A 19,042-nucleotide genomic window follows, 5' to 3' on the forward strand; every position below is an offset into this window, starting at 1 on the left:
GAACTCAGAAATCCGCCTGCCTCTCCCTCCCGAGTGCTGGGATTAAAGGCGTGCACCACCACGCCCGGCCTAAATCTTTAAATATTAAAAGAAAATACCTTTTCAGGTTTATGACCCTCAAACTCAATTTTGCCTAAATAGAAATGAGATTCCTTAGACCAATTTTCAAAACAAAGTAAGAGAATTTTTTTTGTGAGGCCCCTTTCCTTTGTTTGTTAGAAAGAAAATCAGGGATGGTGGGATGTCTCAGTAGGTAAAGGGTGCCTGCTGCAGAGTCTGCCGACAGAGTTAGTCCCTGGGACTCCTTTCTTGGAAGGAGACCATCCTCACCAGATGCCAGGGCCTGTCACTCACTCCCATGTGCAGAAATAAAGTAATGAAAACTGTTATTGCTTCAAATAATTTAAAAATTAGATCTGAGCTGGCTATAGTGGCTTGGCCCTGTAATCCCAACATCTGGTGCAGCTGAGGCAGGAGGATTGTTATATGTTTGAGGCCAGCCAGTTCTACCTAGGAAGCTCTAGGCCAGCCTGCCCTACACAGTGAGACTCTTGTCTCAAATGAAAAAATCAAATATAACATAAATTTATCTTTTTACAAGTAAGTTTCTTACAATCTTACCTAATTTTTCTCTGTGTACATATTAACATTACTAGAGTGGTTTTTGTTGTTGTTTTACTTTTAAAGACACAGTTGTTTATCATGCCCACTGCTGTGGTCTGGCCCTCTTAGGAAACTCTTGCCCCTTTCTTTACTGGTAATTGCTGACACAGAAGGTTTGGGAAACTTGTGCCTTTGCCATGATCTTTAAATAACTTCACCACCACCTTCCCCTCTGATAAAACTTCCCTTTCTGGCTGGAGATAGCTCTTTGTCCTGTTCTCTAGAGAGTGTTCATTCCTAGGTCTAAAAGCATCTAAGACGAGCATGGTGGTGCTTGCCTGCACTCCCAGTCTCTAGAGACCAAGGCGAGAGGGTCATGAATCTGAAGCCAGATGGAACGTGTAGGGAGTTCCAGGCCAGCCTGGGCAACATAGGTCAGCCCCATCCCAAACACTAGGTAGATGTATTCACCTAGAAAGCTGTTTGGGAATGCCAGTTTGGGTTGGTTTTCTGTAGGCTGTGACTATGTTTTCTAAAAGATTGAATTTGGGAGGAAAAAGCCAGATATGATGACATGCACCTGTAATTCCAGCACTTGGGAGGCAGAAACAGATGGATCTCTGTGAGTTTGAAGCCAGCCTTTGTTAAGAAAACAAAAATGGAAAAACAAAAACAAAAAACTTACCGCCTTTCTTTTTAGGCTGTGGGTGTGATTGTGGTTGTGGGTATGTGTATGTGTGTGGTCATTACTTACTTGACATAGTACTTTGCCTAAAGAGATTTTCAGTGAGTACTTGAATATGTGGATAGGTAAATGTATTTTATCTTGAGTTTATACTTGTTCTTGTGTTTTTTATCTTTTTGATCTTCATGAAGGTGTTCTTCCTAATAGATTTCATGAGGAAATTATGTAACATTTTATTTTTCTTGCTCATAAAACAGTTTTGAGAGGAAAAATGTAGCTCACAACACAACTTTTTGGCCATCTTGAATGTTGAATGTTGATGTGCGAAGGCGTGTGCTTTCAGAACACTGTGGTCATTGAAAGAACTGTGGTCGTTTCTCCCACCTTCACAAATCCAGTAACCTCTTGTTTATGGAATCCAGGTGCTCCGGGAACTGGTTTTAAAATATCGTGAGAACATTGTTAACGTGCGGACAGCAGCAGACCACATGGAAGAGAAGCTGAAGGCTGAAATACTTTTCCTAAAAGAGCAAATTCAAGCAGAACAGTGTTTAAAAGAAAACCTGGAAGAGACACTACAGCTGGAAATAGAAAACTGCAAGGAAGAAATAGGTAAGTGTTGGAGTTGGCTTGGGATGGAGTTCTGCTGGTGTTGTGCTCACCCGGGAGGGAGCAGGAGGCTCCGAGACCAGGACTCTGGGAGACCCGTCTCAAAGAGGGAACTGACGAGCAAGAGTGAAGCATTAGTAAATAACACTGTTTGAGACTAATGCATGATCATGGATGTAGAAAACAGCAGTGTAAAAGAACAGCTGTCCCGGGTGCCCAGATGTGTAGTCACTGTGAAAGCCCCGAGTCCTCTGTTCTTTCGTGAGCTTTGACGATAATGGAGCCAGAGGCCGCGGGTAGCAGGGCCAGCCAGGCAGCATTTCTTTACAGAACTTTATTGTTAACAGCATTGCTTGCCTACAGCTAGATGTGGTTTAGTTTAGGTTGGAATGCAGTGTGCATGTGAACCTGGCCTTTCTTTGAGCTTGATTATAATGTCAGTTCTCTGGGATAGTTTGAGAGAGAGCACTTTTCTCCACAGTGTATCTCTGACTCTTTGGGGGAATTTTATGGAAAAAAAAAATAACTGCTAATATTTCTCCCTTTTGTCCTAGCTTCCATTTCTAGTCTAAAAGCTGAATTAGAAAGAATAAAGGTTGAAAAGGGACAGGTGAGTCACAAGTTTAACATTAATTCTATTAACACTCAGTGGTTACCTGAGTCCTGTGCCAGAACAGAGAAATGAAGACAGCTGAGGCCTAATCCCTGCTTAGAAATGTCTTCCTAGTGGGAACACGGGGCAGTGAGAGAGACGGTGTATGGAGAACCTGCTGTGTGCTGGGCCGTGTGGGGATGGGCGCCTCAGCCTGGCAGAGTCAGTTCATGACTGCTGCACTCCAAGTGTGCATCCACTGTTGCCCACACGGCATGCTATTTCCTAATTAGCCCAACTGTGGGAGATGAGCCCGTGCTGCTTCCTGGCCTCTGTGCCCTTGACCCAAAAGACCTTTCCTCCAGTGCTGCCCTACTCCTCACACGGGCTGTGAGTCAGTGTCTTCTTTCTCACCGAGTGCTTCTCCCGCTCCTAAACTTGGAGCGGCAGCTTCCCGGCTTTGCTCTCCTCCCTCTCAGGCTGCTTCTTCTGTAGCTTTCTGAGCTCCTTCGTTGGCTTCTAGCTCATACTCTTCTCTTGCTGCCCTCACTCAGCTATTGCCCAGTTCTGGATTAGGCCTGTTATTTGAAGAAGCCAATGCTACCAGAATTGGTGGCATCTCATGCCGTTGCTGTCATGAGCTCCAGTACTCCTAGACAGTCTTTCATTTGTCCTAAGATTTGTCTTTCATTCTTCACAGTGGCTTTCAGTCACTGTCATCTTAGTACCCTCACTGCTCAGTCATTACACAGGCCACTTGGAGTCCCAGGTTCCCCAGTCACAGGTGCTCCTGTTTTATTTTCAGTCTGTCTTTGAGATAAAGTGATGGTCTGTCTCTCACCATGGTGTAACGTTGGCAGTGCCTTGACTGGCCCCCTCTCAGTGTTCTCTGGCTTTTGACACCTCTTGATTGATCTTTCGTTTCACTGTGTTAAAAAATTGCCCAGTTGTTTCCCTTTAAGAGGGCAGAAGTGAGATGGGTGTGGGTGTGGGGCCAGTCTGAGCACATAGGAAAACTAACTGCCTTTCCAAATGAAAAGCAAAACAGTTTTTCCTTGCATTATCCTTCTCTAGGAAGTCATTAGTTTTCCAAGGTTCTTGAAAGAGTGCTGCTTGGCAACCTGGGTCTCCCCTCTACTTTATAGAGCTCTCTTTATATCACACTACAAAGATGACCCACACTTGGGCCTGGAGGGTGTAGCTCAGTGGGAGAGTGCTTTCCACTCTGAAATGAAAGTGCCAGGCTCAGATGCACCATACTCTACCCAGCACTGTCAGTCTGCGTTCAGACTTCACTTTTTATTTTCTTTGTTTTGGTGGTTCTGGGAATTGAATTCATCATGTGTGTGCTAGGCAAGTACCATACTGTCTTATTGAGCTGCACCCCCAGCTCTGAGATGTCACTTCTCATTGGCCTGTTCTCACATCTTGACTTGCTTCCTAAGAACCAGAGCCTGCTCCAGTTCATTTCTGTATTGAAGCCAGGCTGTCTCAATTTTTTTGATGTCTTTAACACTTACCTTCAACTAGGAGGTCAAGTCTACGGTCTTGGTGCAGAGATGTCTCACCTCAGGCTTCCAAGACTCCACAGCCCACACTGCTACGGGGAGTCAGAGCACTGTCCTTAGGCAGAGCAAATGTTCTGTTTTTGGAATATCTCTTTGCTTTCTTTACCTTGTCACCCCGAGAAAATGTTAATCCATGCTGGTGCTACAAAGAGAAAAGACAGGAGAACCACAGGTTCAAGGCCTGCTTAGGCCATTGAGCTCAAAACCAGTTCAGAACCAGCTTGAACAAAAAGCAAAACCATGTTTTAACAGGAGTACGGAATGGAGATAGTGACCAGATGAATGCTTGCTAGCCTAGGACCCTGGATCCAATCCGCAGTAGTAAAAGCAAGTCAGTCATCATCTCTTCTAGAAAATATTGTCCAGTTTTTCTCCCTGAATTAAATGTTGCTGCCTTTATGTTGGTGTGCATTAATTATTTCCATGTCTGCTTGTCCTGACTTCTCAGTTTCAGGCCTTAGAATTAAATTATGGTAGGTAATGGCCAGGTCTGGGAGGACAAGAAAAATCTACATTCTGAAGCTTGAGAAGAACATTCCAGGCACAGCCAAAAGCAAGCATGACTTTGGGCACGGTACTCTGGGTTACAGATCCCTCTAGGTAGTGCTGTGTGGCCTTCAACGTTACTATGAGTTTCAGTTTTCCCTTTTGATTTCACAGTTGGAATCTACATTAAGAGAGAAGTCGCAACAACTTGAGAGTCTCCAAGAAATAAAAGTTAATTTAGAGGAACAGTTAAAGAAAGAAACTGCTGCTAAGGTAATTATGTTTGTGGTCATTTAATTTAAAAAATGAGTCTGAGGCATGGCAGCATACACCTAGGTAGTCCCAGCACTGGTGAGGCAGAGGCAGATAGATCTTTGTGAGTTCAAGGCCAGCCTGGTCTCCGTAGAGAGAGCTTCTCAAGCAAACAAACAAGGGGGCTAGAGAGCTTAGTGGTTAGGGACACTGTTTGCTCTTGGAGGACTTAGGTTCAGTTCCTCACGCAAACATGTATTACAACCATCTTTTTATTTTTAACTCTAGTCACAGGGAGATCCTGTGCCTTCTTCTGGCCTCCATGGGCATTGTAGGTATATTGTACACAGATCTATGTATATACAAAGCACCATATGTTTTAAAAATTAAAAAAAAAATAAAAAGAAAGCAGGAATTCAGCTTATCTATTCAGAAAAAACAAAAACAAAAAAAACAAAACCCCAAAACTTTGCGGTTTGTATTTATATTCTGAACATTGGTTTTACTAACAACTTGTAAAAAAATGGATTTAATGTACCTAGAGTTGGGTTAGTCTTCCCTCTGCCAATTTTGCAGGCTTGGGTCATAGGCTTTAATGGTTTTAATTAGTAGTTGATTAGAAATTTCAACCCAGAGCTATAGAGATAGCGCAGTAGTTACAATCACTGAACTTTTGTAGTTTCTAGCATGCATATGTAAGTCATGTAACTCCAGTTCCAGATTTGGCATACTTTCCATCACACACATTGTGCACACACACATATGCAAATAATCACTTATACACACACAATAACATAGGATTGAACCTAACTTGGACAGTGCTGTTGGAAATACTGCTCTGAGTTGTGCTGGGTGACGCAGGCCTGCCTGCCCTTCCTGTTACTAGAGGCCAAGGCAGGAGGAGTGTCTTGAGGAGACTACCAAGTAGCTTAACACCAGCTTTGGCAGCTTAGTTGAACCCTGTCTCAAAATAAAAAGTAAAAACAAAATTTTATTTGAAAAGGTGGGGTGGGGGCTGGAATTTATAGTTCAGTAGTAGACTGCTTGCCTAGCATGCATGAGGCCCTAGGTTCGATCCCCGGAGATTGAAGAAGGGGATGCTTTGAAAGCATTACCCCATTCCATCCCTGTATCAAATGATAAGATTGCATTGAAGCAGACTTAGATTATCTTGATGAGTCTGGATAGAATAAAACATGTGACCAATTATGGCCTAGACAGTGCCATAGACATGGTCTTAATGAGTTAGTGGTAGTCAGTAGATTCTTGTTTTTAGAAAAAGCTTCCTATAGTTTTCAGTAGGGAGGCTGGAGATAGCTGTGGCTGCTTGGCCCATATTACTGGGGTGTTAATTAATGTCAAAGGAAATTCCTATTTAAACATTGTGTTGATGTGACAGCTGTTATCTTGGGCTCAAGGACAGAGTACTTTGAATACTTTTTTTTTTTCTGTTTTTTTTTTAGACAGGGTTTCTCTGTGTAGCCCTGGCTGTCCTGGAACTCACTTTGTAGACCAGGCCTCGAACTCAGAAATCAGCCTGCCTCTGCCTCCCGAGTACTGAGATTAAAGGCATTCACCACCATGCTACATTTCTTATCTTGGCTTTCATACTTAGAGCAAGTAACCCACCCAACTGGTACAACCGCCCTATGGAAAGAGAGAATGGGTGGGGGAATGGATCAGCAGGTAAAGGGTGCTTACTGCCAAGCTTGCTAACTGGAGCTTGATCTGTGGGGCTCACATAATGGAAGAAGAGAACCAACTCCCTATGGTTGTCCTCCTGGTGACCTCCTGTGATTGCTTCCCTCTCCACACACAATAGATGTAAAAGATGATGGGAGTGGGGATAAAGCTGAGCTAGTAGTGTTCACCTAGCATGCAGCTGTCCCTGGGGTTGGATGTCCAGCACTGCAGAAAACTGGGTGTGTTGGCACAAGCTGTAAGCACAGAAGGGAAGCAGGTGGATCAGAGATTCAAGGTCATTCTTAGCTGCAATAGAGTAAGTTCAGGGCTTGTTTGGGCTATGGGAGACACTATCTAAAAAAAAAAACAAAGATGGGAACCAGTGAGCTAGACGACCTTGCTGCCAAGTTCAGTCTCTAGGGCCCATGTGGTAGGAGAGTTGACTCCTACAACTTGTCCTGTGGCTGCCACTTGTGTGTTCTAGCATGCACCTTTCCACCAACATCAGTAGAAAAATAAAGTTAAAGATGAATGGAATATGGAGGTATCATTCAGGTCTCTGCTCTAGTAGTGGGAAGAGTTGGGGGTATGCTTGGTAGTGTAGAGTGGTTGCCTACCACAAAGCTATGGTTCTGGCTTCAGTCCTTAGTACAAAAAATAAAGAAGAAAATGACAGCTTCCGTATAGTGAGTGATTAAAGTTCCTAAGTAAGCTAGCAGAGTATAGTGGCTCTTGAGCATCATCATCACTCAAAACTTGTATTTTTTAGGCTACTGTTGAACAGCTCATGTTCGAAGAGAAGAACAAAGCTCAGAGGTTGCAGACAGAATTAGATGTCAGTGAACAAGTACAGAGAGATTTTGTAAAACTTTCTCAGACTCTTCAGGTGAGGTGTTTGGGGAACCACCATGGCCCTTCTGTGGGAGGGGGCACCGATGTAGCTGGAGGACTTGGATTGCCTCTATCTCTACCTCAGATCTCTGCGTGATCACTAAGCCAGAAACTTGGTCTCTTCTACAGACTTGGCCCTCTTCTCCTTTCCCTTCTACCTTCAACTGTATCATCAGGTTGAGTGGTACTAGAGGGGCAGAGGGATACCAGTCTGTAATATAGATTGACTTGAATTTTTTTTTTTTTTTTTTTTTTTTTTTTTGGTTTTTGTTTTTTGATTTCACTCTGTAGACCAGGCTGGCCTCGAACTCAGAAATCCACCTGCCTCTGCCTCCCGAGTGCTGGGATTAAAGGCGTGCGCCCCCACACCCGGCTGACTTGAATTTTTAAAAGTATTTTTTTTCTTTTTTCTTTGAAGAGCTGTATCTGGTGAACTGATCTGCTGCATGTCAACTAAATAGCCCAAGTAGAGGGCACATAGGTAGGTAGGGCATCATCTCCCACACTCAGCTCTTCATTGTTTCTCCAGGTGCAGTTGGAGAGGATCCGGCAAGCAGACTCCTTGGAGAGGATCCGAGCTATTCTGAATGATACCAAACTGACAGACATTAACCAGCTCCCTGAGACATGACACCCTGATAGCAGGATTCTAACCTGCATTTTGGGTTTTTAACTCATCTTTAGAATAACATTAATTATTATTTAACTCTTAACGGAAGAAGTCACAGCAAAGGAAGACCGAAGAAATGCAATTCTGGAGGGAGAAGGCTGCTGTGTGCAGGGACAGCCAACACGTTTCAAAGGGAACACTAATGAGACACTGGACTCGATTCCAACAGGTGTGGGATCAGATGAGGTGCCAGAAAAGTTGCTGTTTCCTGCCTGCTTTCTCCAGCATGGATTCTGGAACATATTTCCTGACATGAAAGCAACTTCCCAATAGTGTTTGGAATTACGTTTTCTGTTCATACAAACTGGGAGAGAGGATTTTTTTTTTTTTCCAAGTTGTCTAGGGCTTCATCAGTAGCAGTGTTCAGCTAGCAGAGAGGTGTAGTGTGCTATATGAGTATTTTATATTAAAATATGAAGTGTGAGAGCAGGCCATTGGCTATTGATTGTACTTCTCTTGCTCAGTGCATTTTGTTTCCTTTTTACCATTTTATCTTCTATTGGAAGACCTTAAATGCTACTGAAACTTACCTGAGAACTATAGGACCATGGCAAACAAAAGCAATTAAACAAAATTAGAATCTGAATATCTGGCTGAGGCCATATATATATTGGAAGTTGAATTTATGGAAAAAAGCACAAACAACCTTGGAAGCACTTTGTCTGCACACCATGATGAACTTCCTGGGCCCAAAGGTACCAGGGCAAATAACTGGTACCATCTACCCTTTCAAAGTGTTTTAGTTACTGGATCAGTGGTAAAAACAACATTAATAAAACAAGCTATCCCTGACATCTAGTACACATGTATAAATCTGCTTATTTCCAGCCTGCCTCAGAGGCACACTATTTATTTTTTACAGTGTCACATTTAGAATGGTGATGGTTTACAGATCTTTGTATTTTTGTTTTACAGTTTAGACCTAAAGTGTAAGCAACTGTGCTAACAGTGAAGCTAGGAAACTTGTATAGAATCTGCTTCACCCTTTTCCAAGAGTTGAGATTCCATTGCTGTTTGGAGAAGCAGCCAGTGGAATAGGCTGTTGAGCACAGACAGCTTTATGAAGCAGTGCAGAAACCAGAAGTGAGCTCATGTACTAGCTGCAGGCTACCCCGAGAGCAGCCAGTGGCCACCTAACCATGCTATTTAACTTGTGCAGTTTCAAAGTAAAAATGTTTTCAAGTAATTTTTGTGAGTGGTGTTGGCTTACAGCTGGTACCCAAAGGAACATTATGGGAACGAATTAACTAGACTTTTCTGGTTTAAGTACCATCAATTCATAGCATAAATGGACTTTGTTAGTAATGAATCATCATAAATTTGCCCTCAAGATGTTTGCTACTTTCTTCTTTTAATAAAACAGATAAGGCCTACTTATCCCATACCATAGGTTACTTTATAATCATGTTCATGATTATGAATTAAAAGTAAATATGAATTATGGAAACAGTGCTAAAAGCTTGCCAATGCATGGAAAAATTAATTGGCTTAAAGTCCCCTGTGTAGTGCTACTTGGTTTAAAAGGAGCATAATAACCTCATTGAGTTAAAAGGATTTTTATTATTATGTGATTAAATTAGATTTAAGACTAGTCTCTGGGCCCCAAGCTAATTTGTTTGGATCACCATTGGCTTCAGTGAATGGATAATTCATAATCATACTGAACTGTGTCACTCCCAGTGAACTGTTCTGCTGAAACCAAATATCTTACAGATCTTTTCTCCTGAAATTGGGGATTGGGCAGTAAAAGCGTCATGATTAGGGTACTGTTTAGAGTCTGTAACTGGTGGCAAATGTAAACTGCTGGGATCCACTCAATTGAGAAACCTCCTAGAGGAAGAGAAACTGAAATGCTAGGTTGGATGGAATAAATTAATGCTCCACCACCAGGTAAGGAACAGTTCTTTAAAGTTAAGTTTTCTGCATAGAGAAGATTTGGTGTAGGAGGTGACTTCACCGTGAGAGGAAAGGTTGGTCTAGTTTCACACACCTTCCTGTACTGCATTCAGTCTGTGTAGACCTGTTCTCTTGCATGTCTGACCTGGCTTAACTCTAAACTGTAACATACCTTATTCTGTGGCTTTTAATTGGCAGTCACTTGGTCATTTCTAGGCAGGTACCATATTTACCTTTCAGAACTTAAATTGGCAGATATGAAAAGATGACCTAAAGCCAAGGACAAACTGTAAGCAACAGACCACAATTCCTTTTCTTTAAGGTGCTAGAATTTGCACCTCCTACCCACCAAGTAGCCACAGACATAGCCAAACTCAGCTCTGGAAGGTATTGGTGCCTGTGAGGAAATGAGCCAGCAGAGGACACTGCAGCGCTGCTCTGAGCAGACTGTAGGTGTATCTGTGTTGACTGTACTGAAGGCATGCCCTTAAGAAAGTGTTCAAATTAAAAGAGCTGCTGCTGAGTAGTGTGTGTGGCCTTTTCCTTTGCATCCCAGGGTTCTGGTTCCCTTCAGGGGCACAGTTTTGGTACTGCTGCTTAAGATGAAGATGGACCTGGCAGTGTACAGCAGGAGCCTGTGTCCCAGAATTAAAACAAACCAACCAAACAACCCATAGACTTTAATTATAAAGCAAAGTCAAATTTTTGGTACTGCTGCTTAAGATGAAGATGGACCTGGCAGTGTACAGCAGGAGCCTGTGTCCCAGAATTAAAACAAACCAACCAAACAACCCATAGACTTTAATTATAAAGCAAAGTCAAATTTTTGAATAAAAATTTATTCAAATTTTATTTGAATAAATAAATTTAACAAAAATAACAAAAGATAACCACACCAAACCTTATCCAAAATGCTTCTTTATAAATTAGATAGTGCTCCCTGTTTGTTTTACAGCCTTCAAGTTGTGTTCATTCCAGGTGGTGTCAGAAGTTGACATGATTTCGGATGTCATTGATTTGCTTCACCATTTCCCTTATGTGTTCACCCCTGCAAAATCATCAGATGACTCACTTATAAAAATGAGTAAGATGAGCTGTCAATGCCGAGTTGTAAGGACTCCCACCATCCTAGACAGGGATTCTCTGTGTAGCCCTGGCTGTCCTGGAACTTGCTCTATAGACCAGGCTGGCCTCAAACTCAAGAGATCCACCTGCTTCTGCCTTCTGAATGCTGGGATTAAAGGTGTGCTCCACCACGCCCAGTGAGTTGTAAGACTTTAAACTCTTAAGTGTTAGAATAGACCTAAGAATGGCTTTTCTAATACTGAATAACCTGAAAAGGTTTCAGGTGAACAGCAATGGTTTTTCTGTGTGGTGCTGGGGACTAAACCCAGGACATCAGCCACTGAGCTAAAGCACAGCCCCCTGCCAACCATAACTGGGATGTTCTTTTGATTATACAACAAGATTATAGGAGAGCCACTACTTTCCACCCCACCATATACTCTGTCTTTTGTGCTCCATTCTGCAAATGCCTAGACTCAGGATTCTTATCCAGGCAGCTTTTGGTATACTGCCAAGGGAAACCTGTCGCACAACAGTAGCTGACTGGAAAGCACCAACTTACTCTTCTTTCAGGATGGACTGAATGCACTTTCGCTGGTAGGCACTGAGAGTAATGGTGGGTTTCTGAGGACTCAGCACTTTTTCCATCTTTCGCTGTTGATAATCTTTTTTCATAGTAACCTCAAGTATCAAACAGAACACAGATATTTTGACTGGTATGCCACACATTTTTACAGTATCTCTTTTACTGTTCACATTTTATAAAACTATTTCCTAGATTACTGCAACCATTCTTACCTGTTTGATGGCGTTGCCTAGATGTCGAAGTTGATCAGGTATCAGCTGTAACTCTTTCTTCATGTCTCTCTCACTGTCAGAGAGAACTGGGAGCTGAGTATGAAAACTGTGAAGCACTTTTTTCATCCTTAAGAAAAGGAAGGAAATTTGAGTAAAGTGCTAATTATAAATAAATCTTTAAAAACAAAAAAAGAGAAAGTTTGTAACTAAAGATTTTGGTGAGGAGACAATAGAGAAGGGGTTAGGGGACAGTATCGTCTTTCATAGTACTTCAAACGGTTGGAAAATCCATTTTACTCTATAGGTGTGTGAACACTGGCAGTACCCGAATACTTGTAGCATCATTAACCCTGTGTGGACAGGGAACTGGATGCTTCATGGCCCCTGACCTGTTCATGATATCTTCTTGTTTTTCTTTGGCTTCCTCATATTTGTCAGCTAAGCGCTCAGCCATTTCCCGGAGACTTTTCCTGAAGAGATGAGAAACCCTTGGGGTCCGTATGATGTGGCACAACATCCTGAGTGAGATTCAGCCCACTACTCGCCATTGTTCTCTCCCCTCTGGGTTTGGTACCCACCTCTCCTCTCGACAGTAATTGAGATCTTCTAGTTGTTTCCTCTTTTGGTCACATAATAATTTGACCCTTCAAAAAGAAGCAGTAGTCAAGTTGAAAGGAAGGCAAGGCTTCCATAGCAACCCCTAGCAAAGACTAGTGGCTGTTCAATACAGGACTCTACCTCCGCTGAATCTCCTCCTTGGCCAGGTCCTGCTTGAGGATGTACTGTTCTCGGAACACCTGGGTGGCTCTGCTGATAAGCTGAAGACACTCCTCGGGAGGGGGAGCCAAATCCTTTTCAGATGATCTTGCAGAACAGTTTCTGTCATTATTCTCGTTAGTCAAATAAAACAACCAAATAGACAAGTCCTAGACTAGCTGAAGAGATGTGCCAAGTCCCCTCCCACTGCACCACAGCAAGGACAGAAAAAGGACCAAAAGCAACAATAAACACTTGCTAGCAAGCACAAAGCCTTAAGTTCAGTCCCCATTTTAACCAAAAAGCCCATCTTAAAATTCATATGCCCTAAATCTCCTACTTTAGAAATGCTGGGTTGGCAGCACTACGTTGCAAGATTCTTTTAATATGCTTCTCAAAGGAGTCTGGAGTTTCAGCCAGAATGCGCAGTGGAGACTCTGCAACTTCAGCATCTTCTCGGGTACAGAGCAGGGGAGGAGATGCTGGGTGGACTGTACTTCTGCAAAATAAACAAGTCAGGTCCACTATGGAGTTATTAGCCCCACTTATCTAAAACCTAAGAACCTAAAAGATACACTGTTTTTGGAAAATGACAAGAATGTGTGTTCTGTCCTGAAAGGTCATCTTGGGAAACTCTGATCTTGTTATTTGAACATTTTGACTCAAAATGCATTTTAGACTTAAAATTCTTTTTGAAAAGATCAAGGCAACTCAAACATTCCCTTTCTTGCAAAGGACCTGAGTCAGCACCACAATGCTAACCACTCCTTTTTCGGGCATAGTTTAGATTTGAGAAAAGCTGGCTGTGGGGCCAGATGACTGCTGTGTACTACATTTGGTTTCTAAAAATTACACTCAAGAGCAAACATTTCCAAAGGCAATTTCTGAGAAAGCTCAAAGGTCTGTGGTCTTTGGCAGCATTTAAGTAACATACTTTGAAGGTACCAATTCAATTCCTAGTTGGAGGATCTTTATAAGTAACAGTGTTACTAAGTACACAACTGGTATTTCAGGCACTTGGCAGAAATAATGATTAAAAATTACCCAGATAATTAAGAGTTTCACTTTGGGATTGATGTTATTTTCCAAATAGTGTGACTGGCTTAAACAAAACAAAACAAAACAAAACAAAAAACCAAAAAAACAAAGGTAGGTATATAATGGATTTAAAAAAAAAAATTAATCCCTGGAAGATTTGTTTTATTTTTACCTATCATTTGTTTCATGTGCATGTGCACAGCATGGTACAACACACGTATGAGGTCAGAGGATAGTATAAAGGAGAGTTTTTCTGTGTCACATGGGTTCTGGGAACTCAGCTCAGGTTGTCAGAGTCAGTGACAAGCACTCTTACCTGCTGAGGCAGCTCTCAAGCAAATATTTTCCTAGTGTGTCTTTTGTTTAAAGTTGCTAGAATTTTAATGTCTCTTTTTTATATAAAGCAACATAAAATTTATACTTGTAATTTTTTTTTCCTATCAAGCAGTGTAACTGGTCAATCTTTAAAAAGCATGTAAGGAACTGAATGCAAACACTTCACACTTCTGTCAGTATTCAGAAGTACCTGTTCTGAATGGACACCAAGAGATTGCAGAATCTCATGTTTAACACCCCAGTGACTTGGTTTTCATGCTTATTTCTACGTTTATAAGATCTTCCAAGGGAAATGGTGATTACAACTTAATACACAAACTCAGCTTTAAACTGTTTCCTCAGAGTTTACATAGTGATGTCCCTCTGAGGCTAGCTAAGAGAGGGACCACACAGACCCTCATGTACACCAGAGCTGTGTGCAACCCATGACCTGTTTAAGCCTTTTTCTATTACACGGAGATCAGAAGATTCCTTGGGGCTTCTCTAATGTGTCCAGGAGGGCATATAGGAGAATATCTTATACCTGAGCCTGACATGCAATAGTCAATTAAATCCAATCACAACAATGTAGTGGTAATAGTGTCTCAATCCTCTGTACTTGGGAGAAAATCTCTAGCTGGGTGCAGAAAAATCAGAGTAGTAATCTCAGATGAGGTAAAGCCTGTTCTAGGCCAGCAGGACTGCAGACTGAGACCCTACCTCAAAAACAACAGAAGAGCTACGATTCTCAGTTACGAGTAGGCAAAACAAGCCAAAAAATTCCATGATGTCTAAAATAAAACTTTTTCAGAGATGGTAAAGAAAACAGAAATATTGACTGAATTCAAAAGCCAAAACTTACACCACACAGCCTCAAACTAGTTATTAAGGGCATCTCTCTAGCTTTGATTTGGCAAAATTAAAAGAGTTATGTGGCAAATACAGAATGGGACTTACAATAAAGGTCTTATGAGACATTCATAGGTACTGGTGATGCAGATCATTGTGGGCCCCAGGATGTCCGGGACGATCCAGAATCCTCGAATTGGAGCTGGCTGCCTGGAAAGAGGCAGTCACAGTTAAGGTACAAAGCAGAAAATACACAAGAACCAATAGCAACTATATGACTGGTCCAGGCCTTTTGGGGCCTGTAACATCCCGACTGTCGATGTAGTAACCACCACAAACATTGGTTATTTGGAAACATAATATACCTTGATCAGTTTAAACAAAGCTCCCACTTAGTAGCAATCTACAAGCTATTTACCAATTACCTAGGGATACACAGCTTATATGTCTTTCTCCCCAGTAACATATAAGGCCCATCTATCTCTGAGCCTAGTCCAGTGTCTACAAGCTGCTCAGAGACCTAAACGAAGAGAGCTTTGGAATCTTTTTCTTTTTTTTTGGTTTTTCGAGACAGGGTTTCTCTGTATAGCCCTGGCTGTCCTGGAACCAGGCTGGCCTCGAACTCAGAAATCCGCCTGCCTCTGCCTCCCGAGTGCTGGGATTAAAGGCGTGCGCCACCACGCCCGGCGAGCTTTGGAATCTTATACACCCAGTGACCCAATACCTGCCACAGGACTTCATTTCATTTAGTGTGTACAACAGTGTTTCCTTTATTTCCTTCCTAGTTCTTTCACCAGAGGTGGGGAAAAAACAAGGGTCTCAAATGTGCTTTATGTCTACATGCCTGTCCTACTTGTGCCTAACCACATTTCTGCATCTTGTGCCATCAACTGTATAGTTTCAAAGTGTTCCATTATGCATGTCCTTTCAGCTTATAGACAAGCTTGTGTTTAGTTTTGTTCATGAGACATTCCCCACTGTGGATTGATGGGAAGCTTCATTGTGCCCAGTCTGGCTCCTTTTAACTTGTTCTTTTGTAACAACAACCATGTATGAGTATATAGTGTATACACAAGTGCCTGTTCACACACCTGTGTGTAGGCACAGCTTCAGTTTGGTCTCTTAAGCCAGGTTTCACTGAGCTAGGCTGGCAACCAGCAAGTCCCAGTCATCATCCTGTTTCTGTTCCTACTGGAGAGGGAGAAACAGGACCTGGCCATACCTAGCTTTTTGTATCTATTTACAAGTTTGAGCTCAGATCTTAAAGCTTGCTCAGCAAGTGCTGTTACCCACAGACACACCTCCCCATCCCTTTTTTCTCTTTTTAAAATAAACTTTAAGAAGAAAAAAGAAAACCTTGCAAATAAACATCACACACTAAAATTAACCGAAGTCTATACCTCTCAATAAACTGTCATACAGATGTCAGTATGTAATCCATATACAAAAATGTGCATATACAACATGTAACCAGTACTAAAAAGAAAACCAAGGCTACAGCTCAGCGATAGAATGCCTGCCTAGCAAGGCCCAAGGTTCAATTTTAGTACCTTGAAGACAAAAGGGGAGGAGGCAGCAGCAGCCATAGAAGCCTACATGTCCATCCTTCATAAAGGTAAACCACTAGTCCCATCTCACACTGCCATGTCGTGCGTTGCCTTACTTTCATTTTATGTAATTATTCATGTGCATGGGTGTTTTAATTGCATGGTGGGTGTCAGTGTGGTTGGAAATGAAGCTGGGTCTTCTGCTCTTAACTGCAGAGCCATCTCTCCAGCCAAGTAAGGCTATATCTATATATATATATATCACTGCCCACTTTTTAACCTGGCACATTTTGCTGTCATTCCTCAATTCTTCCAGTAGAGGGTGGAGTCTCTACTCTATGGCCTGGTAGTGCAATACTACTTCTTGTCAATAGCTTCTCCTTGGCGTTCATCATAGCTCTGGGTTCTCCTCTGTTCTCTGAACCCTTTTCTCAAGTTTCCTTCCTGGGCTCTTCTGCTCCACTCAGTGCTCACAATTATGTGTTGCTTGTTTATCTCAAGTCTCTTTTTCTGACTCCAGATCTTTTCCTGGTCAGCATCTGTCAGAAGCACAGCTCCAATGCTGACATTTTTATTATTTCCAGGCCATTCCAAACTCTAGACTCATACACATAAATGTGTATTAGGCTCTTGTACGTCAAACGTTCTAGAGGAACATCTTCCCAAATCTTCTCTTCTTCTGCATCTTGTTTTTTTTCCCAAAGGGTACCACATCTGTTCATTTACATAGACAAGGGATCTGGGGACCATGCTATACACCTTTCTTTACTCTTCAACAGTAACTGAATATCCACTAGGCACTCTTATACTCTGAGTAAGTAGGCACAAAGCTAAAAGAATCCTAATAAAAAGTAAGAGACTGCCTTTGTAGTGCACACCCACACCCACACATGAGAAGGGTGTGTGTGTGTGTGTGTGTGTGTGTGTGTGTGTGTGTGTGTGTGTGTAGAGGGGTAGAGGGGATATGCTACAAAGAAAGCCCCAAATTAGCCTGGAGAATTAAGGGATCCTTCTCTGAAAAAAGTAATTTAAGACAAGAAAATAAAAATTATCTAGAGAAGATGGCAAGCTGTAGTTGGGGACACAGGAAATAGTGAAGTAGCTCTGAAGCACAAGAAAGCTTTAGATAAATACCTGATGGGCTGGTGAGATGGCTCAGCGGGTAAGAGCATCCGACTGCTCTTCCAAAGGTGCAGAGTTCAAATCCCAGCAACCACATGGTGGCTCAAACCATCCTTAATGAGATCTGACTCCCTCTTCTGGAGTGTCTGAAGATAAATACCTAATAACAATGATACTCTGACAAGTGAAGAAGTTCATTCCTTACCTGCATGGCAATGGCTTTGTACAAAGAATGTGCTCCACAAAGCATTTCTGCTCAGCAGTGAGTTCTTGTAAACTATCCTTATCTTCTTCATCTACAAAAGAATGCATTATAGAAATTAATGTACTTAGACAAAGCTCCAAGTTAAAGTGCTTGTCATTTGTTAAATGTATTTAAGTTCTTGTCTCAAGTCACTACTTTTCACAGAGGGCGCTCTTCTCAGACAAAGCCCAGCTGAGCAGTCATTGAGAGCTGCTGATTACTGGGAGAGACAGTGAGCCAGTTTTCATAGTGTGTGGCTCCTGGGAGATGAGCATGCCCTAATGCATGATGCCATATACATGAGAATACAGGCAGCACAATGGGAACTTAGGCTATTAAAAAAAAAGACGTGAAGTTAGGAGGGGGCTTAGGGCTTGAGAAATGGATCTGAGAAGTTAGGGAAGATGTGTATGTGAGGGAGTAGATATGATCAAAACAGACCTGCATGGATGAGTCTCAAAAAATAAATATATTCAAAAAGGAAAACATTTCAGTCTGCCATTCAGGTGTTCGCTGTCAGGTTTGCACAAGTGCTCTTTATTTGCTTGACAAAATTCCTTTCTAAAACTAGTTTGTTGATTTTGCTGTTTTACATAGTGTGGAGGATCAGAGCCAATCCTTCATGCAGGCAAATGACCTACTATTGAGCCATATTCCAGCTCTTTGATTGTTCTTAACATTGACTTGTTTGATTGTTTGGCTTGGCTTTGGTATCACAGGTTGAGGTAAGAAGTACTGTTTTTTGGGAGAAGTTCATGGAGAATCAATATTTGAAATGTAAAGTCACTTGGTTTTGGGCATTCCAGTCAGTTCTGAAGTCCATCCATTTCATCTAGGCCTTCTAATTTCTATAGGCTTAATAGTAATCTGCCTTTATTTTCTGACTATAGTAATTTTAGGTGTTTTTGTTTTAGTATTTGGTCTGTCTGGCTAAAAGTTCATCAGCTCTGATGATGAGCCTTCTAAAGAACGTTTGGTTTCACTGATTCTATTGTTTTCTTCTCCAAACTACTTTTTGTCAGAATGTCTGAAACTTACAGGGAAATACAGAAACTTAGTAACTCACCTGATCCGAGAAATTTGTGCAGTTTGTGAATCCAAGTCAGCCCCACACTGTGCACGCCAGCTTCATGGCTGCAGTGGTATCTCGAAGGACACTTGGGATCTGTTAAGTGAGATCATCAAAGATACAAAGATAGCAACTTGGAAACCTGAAAATTTTACCACAGTAGCTTACAAACACATGGTGATGAAACCCACTGTCTACAGGAGTTTCATAGCCCTGCACTGTTGTCAGGGACTTGAAAGTTTTGAATCTGAATCTCTCTCTCTCTCTCTCTCTCTCTCTCTCTCTCTCTCTCTCTCTCTCTCTC

General features: G+C 42.0%; 2 protein-coding genes across 4 annotated transcripts in view; one reads left to right on the top strand and one right to left on the bottom strand.

Moving 5' to 3' along the window:
- Rabep1 (rabaptin, RAB GTPase binding effector protein 1) overlaps positions 1-10,613 on the top strand; it is a 99,560-nt gene extending 88,947 nt beyond the window's left edge. For both annotated transcript variants that reach the window (XM_021211961.2, XM_029545845.1), the window contains 5 exons: positions 1,711-1,900; positions 2,452-2,507; positions 4,718-4,816; positions 7,248-7,364; positions 7,899-10,613. In XM_021211961.2, coding sequence (XP_021067620.1) covers positions 1,711-1,900; positions 2,452-2,507; positions 4,718-4,816; positions 7,248-7,364; positions 7,899-8,000 — 564 coding nt within the window. In that variant the 3' untranslated portion in view covers positions 8,001-10,613. The remainder of the gene's footprint in view (positions 1-1,710; positions 1,901-2,451; positions 2,508-4,717; positions 4,817-7,247; positions 7,365-7,898) is intronic.
- Positions 10,614-10,739: 126 nt separating this feature from the next.
- Positions 10,740-19,042, bottom strand: part of Nup88 (nucleoporin 88) — a 30,960-nt gene continuing 22,657 nt past the window's right edge. Inside the window, exons 8-17 of one of the 2 annotated variants that reach the window (XM_021211652.1) lie at positions 18,736-18,834; positions 17,631-17,721; positions 14,865-14,966; positions 12,895-13,053; positions 12,537-12,677; positions 12,377-12,442; positions 12,188-12,268; positions 11,799-11,925; positions 11,563-11,681; positions 10,740-10,983 (exon numbers count right to left, since the gene is read on the bottom strand). In XM_021211652.1, coding sequence (XP_021067311.1) covers positions 10,920-10,983; positions 11,563-11,681; positions 11,799-11,925; positions 12,188-12,268; positions 12,377-12,442; positions 12,537-12,677; positions 12,895-13,053; positions 14,865-14,966; positions 17,631-17,721; positions 18,736-18,834 — 1,049 coding nt within the window. In that variant the 3' untranslated portion in view covers positions 10,740-10,919. The remainder of the gene's footprint in view (positions 10,984-11,562; positions 11,682-11,798; positions 11,926-12,187; positions 12,269-12,376; positions 12,443-12,536; positions 12,678-12,894; positions 13,054-14,864; positions 14,967-17,630; positions 17,722-18,735; positions 18,835-19,042) is intronic. The other variant, XM_021211653.2, reaches the window with a different exon arrangement.

This window comes from Mus pahari, chromosome 14 (genome assembly GCF_900095145.1).
Source record: "Mus pahari chromosome 14, PAHARI_EIJ_v1.1, whole genome shotgun sequence".
NCBI classification, from domain to species: Eukaryota; Metazoa; Chordata; class Mammalia; order Rodentia; family Muridae; genus Mus; species Mus pahari.